The sequence below is a fragment of the Canis lupus genome, chromosome 16, assembly GCF_048164855.1.
Source record: "Canis lupus baileyi chromosome 16, mCanLup2.hap1, whole genome shotgun sequence".
Lineage (NCBI taxonomy): Eukaryota > Metazoa > Chordata > Mammalia > Carnivora > Canidae > Canis > Canis lupus.
Genome location: NC_132853.1, coordinates 16499863 through 16509734, shown reverse-complemented (window position 1 = coordinate 16509734; position 9872 = coordinate 16499863). Strand labels below are relative to the sequence as shown.

Sequence of the window (9872 nt, the reverse complement as noted above, 5' to 3'; positions counted from 1 at the left end):
TCTTCTAGGGCTGAAGTGAAGGGCAGGCGACTGCGCCCGCGAGGGCTTCCGGGAAGAGCCCGGCACAACCCCGGCCCGCTGCGCGCGGGGGAGCCGGGCCCCGGAGGCCCGAGGGGGCGGCCACCATGTGGGACCCCCGGGACTTTGAGCGGCACTGGCGGGCCCAATTCCCCGGGGAGGAGGCGCCCGTCATGCGGCTGGACTCGGTGCTGGACGTGGAGCGGGAGCTGGAGCGCTGCAAGCTCAACCTGAAGCGGCTGCAACAGGTGTTGGCTGAGGAGAAGTTCAAAGTCTCCTACCTGCAAGCGGCCCTGGCCAGGGAGAAGCGGGACGTCGGCTGCGGGCGCCCGGAGGGCGGACGCGGCGGCAGCCCGGGCGCTGGGGCCGAGGAGCCGGCGCCGGCCGGGCGGGAGCGGGCGCCGCCAGCGCGCACGGAGGACGGCGCGGCCGGCGGCGGCGCGGACCCCCCAGGCCCCGGGCGCGGGGACGCGGAGGTGGCCGCCACGGCCGAGACCCCTCCTTGCGCGGGCCAGGACCTTCACTCCTGGCCGGGGCCCGCGGGGGCAGGGGGCGCGGTGCGCAGCTTGACCGCCGCCATCCACCAGCAGCTGTTGCAGCCGCGCCTGCTCTTCAGGCCCCAGGAGGAGCACGCGCCCCCCGGCCACGATGGCACAGTCCCCAGCGCCCGGGGAGACGAGTTGTCCTCCGGGACTCGCGCGGGGCGGGGCTCGGACGAGGGCGAGCCGGACGCCTCGGTCGCGGATGATGGGGGCAACAGCAGTGATCACGACTTCGAGATGGTGGATTTGAACGAGAAATTCGTCCTCGGCCACTTACTCGTGGCCCCCTGCCGGCTCGGGGGCCGCGATGAGGCCGAGAAGCCGGCGCGGGCGGGCAGCCCCCATCGCTGGATGCACCTGATCCACGGGGGCCGGCGGCAGCAGCAGCAGCAGCAGCAGCAGCAGCAGCAGCAGCGCCGGAGCCGCGACCTGGAGCAGCTGGAGGCGGAGGCCAAGGACGGGCGGAGCTCGCCCCTGGCGGCCGAGGAGCGCCCCCGGCGCGGGGCTCGGGAGCACCTCCCTCCGTGGCGGCGCAAGAGGTTCCTGCGGGTGCCGGAGCGGGACTCTCCCAGCCACAGCTCTCCCGAGAGGGGCAGTGACTGTAGCCACAACAGCTCGGACCACGAGGACGGCTTCTCTGCAGGTAGGCGCCCCCCTCGCGCGTCCCGGGGGCTCCCGGCCCCTTCCTGCACCCCTCCCTGGCTCACCTTGTTGATCCTCAGGCGCTTGGGAAGAAGGGAGATAAAATGTTTCTGTTTATCTTGAAATCACGTGTAGAACTGAAAAAAAAAGAAAAAAAAAAAACCCACTAAGATTGTGCAACATGATTTCTCCTCGAGGATGTTTGTGAAAATAGGCAGTATGGCTAGGGCCAGGGGGTGATGGAATGGTGTGCTTGGCTAGACCACGGGAGGAACCTTTCTTTTCAGGCCTCAGCCCTTATGCTCTATTGTAAACATCACCGCCTTCCCTCCCCCCAACTCCTCTTCCACTGGTCGGTCAGATTCCTTTGCACTACATGATGGTACCATTCTCGTCACAAACTACAGTGGTTCCCCTTTTCCCCCAGATTCCTTGATGTGAAAGTTTAAATCTTTCACTTAATTTTTGAACTTCTCTCTCCATCTTTCCCCAGCCTGTATCTTGTATTCTGGCCAAACTGAAACATCCTTTCACTCAGGGAAAGGTACACAAATCCTCACTATCCCCTCCCTTTGCTGGCTGCCCCCTTCCTAGAAGGCTGCATCTGATCTGTCAGCTTCCAGGAGCCTGAGTGGGAAGGGGAGGGCATAGAACCATAGTTTTCAAGCTGGCCTAGTGCCCAGAGATCATGTCTAGTGCAGTATCTTCGTTTGACAAAGGAGAAAGCTTAAGCTCCGAAAGATTAAGTGCTTGTTGAAGTGCGCTGAGACCTCTACTCGAGCCTTCTTGTCATTTGTTGTTTCTCCTCACATTTGGCCACTATTTTGAGGACAGGACCTGGTCCTAGCCATCTTTGAGTCCTCTTGTGGCAGTCCGTATGGTGCCTTGCACATAGTAAGTGCTCACTAAATATTTCTTGAATAAATGGATGATTGCTTTGAACTGAATGTCTCCTAGCCACCGAAGTCCTCATAGGTCAGGGAGTAGGAATGGGGCTAAGGAGCAAAGGACAGATATGGATGGGAGGATCACCTGTCATTGCTCCTTTGCTGCCCCTGGAACTGTCAATGTCTCCTCAGTCACTGGGAAAGCATAAATTGATGTCCCGTTGGGTCAGGCTGTGATCAGGAACATAAGATGCCTTCTTGCTTGGTGAAGGAGAAAAAAAAAAAAAAAAAAGAAATCACTGATGCTGGGATTGTTCCAAAATCTCCATTATTAGATCTTATCTGGGTGAGTTTGCATTTGAATGAAAAACTGTCCACTTTGCTAAAAGCACATTTGGAAGGTCCATCAAGTCATCTGTTGTGATCAATTACACTTATTCATTAGCAGAGATTGGCTGCTTTTCCCATAGGTAATGCTTTTGATGTCCATGCTAGTAACATTTTTATGTGCCCCTTTAACTTAAGGAAAGAGTCTGAAGATTTCACTCTAGTGCCAAGTTCCAAATACTCCATGGAAGCTACCCAAGTGGACCAGAGCTGCCTCAGAGCTGGCTCCAATCCCATCTTCCCTGAGACCCACATCAATCACCCCTTCAGGTATGCCCAGTGCACTGGGTTTTCCCCAGGGAGTTCTTTTTATTTCTGTGTGCTGTCTCTTCTCTCCCTGAGGGCATTCTAGCACAAAGAACATCTTGATGAAGATTAGGAATTAGCATTCTCTCTGGCCTAATGAATTACAAAAGGTGCCCCCTTTCAGTGGACCCATGATAAAAAGATTCTCATTCCTCTGGGTTAAAAAGACTCCCGGTGGGGTCACATGTCTGGCACTTTGTGGCTGTGGCTTGTGGTGCCTGGGCTGTATTTTAGGCCTCACTCCAGGACCCCTCTGCAGGGCAGACTTGTGGAAGGAACCCAGCTGTTTGTCAGGGCCACACCTCCAAAACCTCCCCAGTGAGGGAGTGACTGGAGGTGGACATGCACATGCACACATGCGTGCACGCACGTACATGCATGCCTATACGTGCATACACCTGTGCACACAATCCCATGCATGTGTGCATGTGCACATAGTCTAGGAGAAAGAGCTTCAGACATATAGAGTCACTAGAGTAGAGGGATTAATAGCAGAGTTTTTCACTGTGGCCGGGTATGATGTGGGTGATAGCCCACTGAAATCAGTGTAGTGGGGAATGAAAATATCAAGAGGCCTTCCTTGGCCACTCTTGGCCATCCCTGGTTTATTTTTCTCCATAGCACTCACCAAATTACTGCTTCTTTTTTTTTTTTTTTTAAAGATTTTTATTTATTTATTCATAAGAGACACACAAAGGGAGGCAGAGACACAGGCAGAGGGAGAAGCAGGCTCCTTGCAGGGAGCCTGACACGGGACTCCATCCCAGACCCTGGGATCAGGCCCTGAGCCAAAGGCAGACGTTCAACCGCTGAGCCACTCAGGCATCCCCCAAATTACTGCTTCAGATGCTATGATTTTGCATGTTGATCTTTTTCACTCTCTCTCCAGTAAAATGCAAGTTCCGAGAGAGCAAGGATTGTTATCTTTTTCATCTACTGACATAACCTCAAAACCTAGAAGTGTCTAATACGTATTAGGTTTTACATAAATGTTTGAATGATGTATTTTTTAGTGAAATGGAATAGAAGAGAAAACATGGGAGTGAATTGTCTGTGGTAATGGTATTTTCTGTTTTAAAACTTTGTTTCAGGATGCCTGGGTGGCTCAGTGGTTGAGCATCTGTCTTTGGCTCAGGCCGTGATCCCGGGGTCTTGGGATGGGGTCCTGCATCGGGGTCCCTGCAGGGAACCTGCTTCTCCCTCTGCCTGTGTCTCTGCCTCTGTCTCTGTGTCTCTCATGAATAAATAAATAAAATAAGAATAAATAAATAAAACTTTGTTTCGATTATGTATACATGCAGGAGTATATACTGGGTCCTAATCTATTTCTTCTGTGGATTAGACAAAAAGGTTTGGAAATGCTGATAAAGACTATGGGCTTTGAAGCTAGACTGTGTGAACTTGGGAGAAGTTATTTGAATTTTCTGTGTCTTAGTTACTTCATCTGTAAAATGAGACTAATAAACACTGCTTACATCATACCATTGATACGAGTAATAATAATGGGGATTTTTGTTTCTGAAGGGCTTTGAACACATCTTGACACATAATCCGCACCCACAGTGTTAATTATCCATGACTATAGGTCATTTTCTTTTAGGTTGATGCTTCAAAGATTCTTTCTTTTTCTTTTTTAAAAGATTTTATTTATTTATTCATGCAAGACACAGAGAGAGAGGGGCAGAGACATAGGCTGAGAGAGAAGCAGACTCCCTGTGGGGAGCCTGATGCAGGACTCCATCCCAGGACCTCAGGATCACCACATAAGCTGAAGGCAGACGCTCAATCGCTGAGCCACCCAGGTGCCCAGTGCTTCAAAGATTCTTATTCCCAGACCATTCTGAATCACAGATGGTTTGGTTTTCTATAATGCATGCGTTTTTTCTAGCTTGGCTCTGGCTCTTTCTAGAACCTTCCAGGAGCAGAGCAGGACCCAGGGCTGAGTCTTGGCTCATGAGGCCCTCTTGCTGTATTGACCCTCATGTTTCTTATGTTTCTCCTTCTCTATTAGCAATCATGCCCTTTATTTGTATTCAGAGATCCTCAGTGAAAGTTGAGTTTTATTGGGCCATGCAATCTCAAGGTCTTGAGTCTCAAGAGCTACATGAGAGCCACATAAAAAAGCCCAGAGGCAGAGATGTCCCCCTCCTTGGAAAAGGACCATTTTCTCTTATGAGGTAGATTCCCATACAAAGACACATCTGTATCTATCTGTTTCTACATGTAGTAGCCAAACCAGAGTTTAAGTTAGAATCCCTGTTTTTTTAGTATCTTCCTTTTGGCACCTGTTAGCCTGGGTTGGTACCAAGGAAGACTAGGCCCTGTTGACAAGGATCAGGGTGGTGGTATGAATGGGGTGGGGGTTGCAGAACCAGAATTACTGGTGTTTGATCGTGGGTGCTCTAAAGACAGACCTGTGTGCCCTGGCTCTGCCCCTTACCAGGTCTGAGGCTACGGGCAAGCCACCTCAGTCTCTATTAGCTAGGAATAACAGGAATAGCCAAACTTACTGAGGGCTTGCTTTGTGTCAGTACCTGTTTTAAGCATTTTACATGTACAGACTCACTTGTACTTCACAACAGCTTCATAAGACAGGCACTATTAGGGATCCCTGGGTGGCGCAGCGGTTTGGCGCCTGCCTTTGGCCCAGGGTGCGATCCTGGAGACCCAGGATCGAATCCCACATCGGGTTCCCGGTGCATGGAGCCTGCTTCTCCCTCTGCCTATGTCTCTGCCTCTCTCTCTCTCACTGTGTGCCTATCATAAATAAATAAAAATTAAAAAAAAAAAAGAATTCTTATTAAAAAAAAAAAAAGACAGGCACTATTATAATTTCCATTTACATTTGAGTATCATGAGGCCCAGAGAGCTTACATAACCCTGGCTGAGGTCACTCAGCTTCTAAGTGGCACTTGGGATTTGAATCTAAGCAGTCTGACTCTTGAGTCCTTTTTTTCAAATTCTAAGCTATACTGCCTCAAATAATAGCACCTACCACTCAGGATAGTTATGAAAATTAAATACAATAAAATATTTAAAGAGTTTAACAAAGCACCTGGCACACAGTGACCGTTAAGGGCATACCTGTGTCTGTGAGCATTATTATTATTTTCTTCATTGCTAAAGTTCCCAGCAGACCCCAGCCCATCTGCTGCTGGGGTCAACCATCAGGGCTGCTGCCCACCCATGGGGCTCCTGTGTGGACTTGGCCTCCCAGGTGAGCAAACCACCTGCTGGATTTTAGATCTGCCCTCTTCAGCTGGGCACTGGGCAGACACAACAATATGCCCACATTCAGAGGCCTGATCAGTTGACATGCTTCCATGTCACTCCTGCCATAGAGGTTGGGTGACATTTTCTTCTCAGGGCTTATGCATCCCTTCTGTACCCTGTGGCATGCCCTGTGCCACATCTGTACTCCTTGTGAACCAAAGTACATTCTTCTAGCAAAGCCCAAAGGTGGCTTTGCAGAGTTAGGCATCCCCTTGACTGGTAAACTATTCATCTGATATTCTGGTTATAGTTTAGATGACAAAGTAAATATCATTAGTATTTTAAATTGGCAGCATTTTCTTCTTGGATTAAACTCGCTCAGTGGAGGACAAGTGGTCTCTATTTTTGCTGGCCCTTGAAATCCATTCATCTCTTCCCCTCAACAAGAATTTATTGAGGTCTTACGTCATGCCAGGTCTGTGTTAAGGGCCAAGACTGCAAAAGTCAGTGACCTGCCTCTATGGTTCTTACGGATTCTTTGGCTTCTGGGGTAGAAACCATACATTTTTAGATAAAGAAACAACTTTCCATTAGGTAACTTGGGAAATCCTGCAGTGAATGACCATTCATCTGAATCTTAGTGACATTCAAGAGCCTAGAACAGGAAGAGATCTTAGAGCAGGTCCACTCCTGCCTCTTCCAGACAGAACCCTGAAGACCTAAAAGTAACCTCAAGGTCACATGCTTATGACTTTCAAGGCTGGGCCTACGAGCCAGGATGAGGCTCTTTCCATTTTCCTATGGCCTTTTCTTTCCTAAAATTTTTTTCATTTCTTTTTTTAATTTAAAAAATTTGTTAAAGATTTTATTTATTCATTCTTGAGAGACACACAGAGAGAGGTAGAGACAAAGGCAGGTTGAGAAGCAGGCTCCCTTTGGGGAGCCCCATGTGGGACTCTATCCCAGGACCCCAGGATCACACATGACCTGAGCTAAAGGCAGATGCTCAACCACTGAGCTACCCAGGCACCCTCTTTACTAGAATTTTAAGCAGAGAACTCTAAAGACAGAAGTTCTGTCAAAGTCATGGTAATGGGAGCAGTAAGACACCTCATTTAGCCTTACAGCCATCTCAGGGGGTGGAAATTACTACTGCCATTTTATAGGTAAAGTGCTGAGGCTATGAGAAGTAAAGTAATATACTTGGAGTCAAACAGCTTGTGATGGAATCATCTTGAACTCAGGTCAGTCTTACAAAGATGACACTCTATAATTTTAATTTAGTGTTGTCCTGGGCCAGTTATAGAATTCCAGATTTCTGTACTTGGGAGGTCCTGCCATTGGATTCTGCCAAGGTGCCAAAGATTTTGTGTTTTTATTTTTATTTATTTATTTATTTTTAAAGATTTTATTTATTCATGAGACACACACAGAGAGAGGCAGAGACACAGGCAGAGGGATAAGCAGGCTCCATGCAGGGAGCCCGATGTGGGACTCAATCCCAGGACTCCAGGATCACGCCCTGGGCTGAAGGCAGATGCTCAAATGCTGAGCCACCTAGGTGTCCCAGATTTTGTATTTTTAATCTGCATAGGAAATGCATTTCCTATTAGGTACTCATGTTACCTAAATTGTTTGTAACCTAATAGGTTTTTTCCCCTTCCTGTGAGTGACTAATAGGATTTTTGCTCTAGGAAGAATTCCTTGTGTTCGGTGGATGTATCTGAATAACTTAACTCAAAGTACTGTGTTTTCTGCCTTAGTGGTGATAGAGTAATTTTTCCCCCCATTCCCTGGTGCAGAGAGATATTAAAACACTACCTGAGACCCATGATCTGCCGGTTGGCTGTGATTCATTTGTAACTGAAGTTGGCATTGCATCACTATTTGCTTGGTTTCTCAATGCTTACTTCCCTCCACCCCTCACCCCCACCATCTTAGCACTATCTACGCCTCAGGGGCACTCTACCAGCCAGCCAGGGGGTGTGGGTGGGTTTAAGAAATCCTTCCTCCTCTACACATAGTAAATACAACCAAGACTTAAAAACTTTTCTATTCCTCATCTGTTTGTTGTTCTTCTGGTTAAGAGGCTGTTCACAAAGCAATTGGCTCTGTACTTGGCTCTGGATCTTTATGTTTGAAAATCAGGATCTTGACATATTTTCCTGGCTTTGAAATAATGGTACACATTCCTCATCTGAAAAACAGGGTTGATGTGCGCCAGCCTACAAGGTTGTGAGGCTTATATTGGATAAGTTGCTTACTGTCTCTAAGCTCCAGGTTGCTTGTCTACCAAACGTGGGTGATGATAGCACCATGTCATAGACATGTTGTGAAGTATAAATGAGATGAGTGTGAGGAGAGTGCATAGCACAGAGCCAGGCACATAAGCATTTAATAAAGCTTAGATGGTGGTGTTATTATTGTTCTAAGTCTAGGCCATAGCTCACACTCCTGTCTCCTCATATAATGAAGGTCCCCAAGTCTCTTCTTCTCCCTCTTTCTCTCCTTTCTTACTCCCTCCAGGTCTATTGGTGTTTACTCCTTTGGAGGAAGACAAGCTTTCTTCTTCCTCTTTTTTTTTTTTTTTTTTTAAAGACTTAGCTATTTATTTTGGAGAGAAGGGGAAAGAATGCATGGGGAGGGGAGGGGCAGAGAGAGAAAAAAAAAGGAGAGAAGCTGACTCCCTGCTGAGTGAAAGCTAGCCATGAGGCTAGATCTCATGACACCGGGATCATGACCTGAACTGGAACCAAGAGTTGGACACCCAACCAACTGAACCACCCAGGTGCCCCAAGCTTTCTTGTTCCTTTTTGGTCCCTAGTCCCTCCCCCATCAATCCCTGTTTTCCATGACATCTACAAAACTATCATCTGGCTTCTCTATTTCCTACTTTCTACCCACTTGTTTTCAGTCAATGCTCATTCCTGCCGGTGTCTTTTCCTGTGTTCTTTCTGGCATTCAAGATGCCCTCCTATCCCCATCTACCCAGTCACAAAGCCAACTCTTCCTATAATGGCTGGCTTTTTCATGGAAACTTGTGTTAGTTACGATACAGCTTTGCTGTATATAACAAAACCCCCCAAAAGTAGTGTAAGCCAGATAGAGGTTTATTTCCCTCTCAAGTAAAAGGATGCCAGAAGTAAGCAGTCCAGGGAGAGGATGGTGACTCCGTGATCATCAAGAATTTGGGCTTCTTTTGTATTCGTGCTTTTCTGCTTTAAGGTTGCCTCATGATCCAAAATATCTGCTGGAAATCCGGCCATCACACTCAAGTTTCAGAGGAGAATTAGAAGAAAGAGAGGAAGGACACAGGAGTGAGTAGCAGTTGTTGGTCTGCCTTTTAAGGCCCTTTCCTGGTAGCCGCTCCTAACAATTTCTGTTTAGATCTCATTAGCCACCTCTAGCTACAAGGGAAGCTGGGAAATGTAGTATTTTATCTGGGCACATGGCCACCTCAAATAAAATAGGGGCTCTGTTACAAGGAAAAATGGAAGAATTGATATTGAGTAGGCAGCTAGCAGCCTCTGGCACAAGCCTCTTCCAGCTACTCCAACCCATCTTGTGGTTCTTAGAGTGAGCCCCACACTCACACAATTGTCTTATTATTGTGCCCTCTATTAATTCATTGACCCAAAGAACAAATGATGACTGAACCACTGCTCTGTGCAAGGCACAATGCCTTTTATATGTTTACTGTGAAGTGTTGCTTTCAAACTCAGAAGTTAGCTTGGCTCCTTGAGAGCAGGACCATGGCTTATGCTTCTTTTTCTCCCTCACAGTATCCTTCGCAGGGCTGGGCATGTGGTAGGTGCTTGATAAGTACCTGGTTGATTTTGGAATGTCACAAATGGGAATTACAGTGAAAATGTAAATC

General features: G+C 48.0%; 1 protein-coding gene across 2 annotated transcripts in view; it reads left to right on the top strand.

The window, feature by feature from the left end:
- The window catches only part of ABR (ABR activator of RhoGEF and GTPase), a 186487-nt gene continuing 176615 nt past the window's right edge, over positions 1 to 9872 (top strand). The window contains exon 1 of one of the 2 annotated variants that reach the window (XM_072779152.1): positions 1 to 1203. In XM_072779152.1, the coding sequence (XP_072635253.1) occupies positions 126 to 1203 (1078 nt within the window). In that variant the 5' untranslated portion in view covers positions 1 to 125. The remainder of the gene's footprint in view (positions 1204 to 9872) is intronic. The other variant, XM_072779151.1, reaches the window with a different exon arrangement.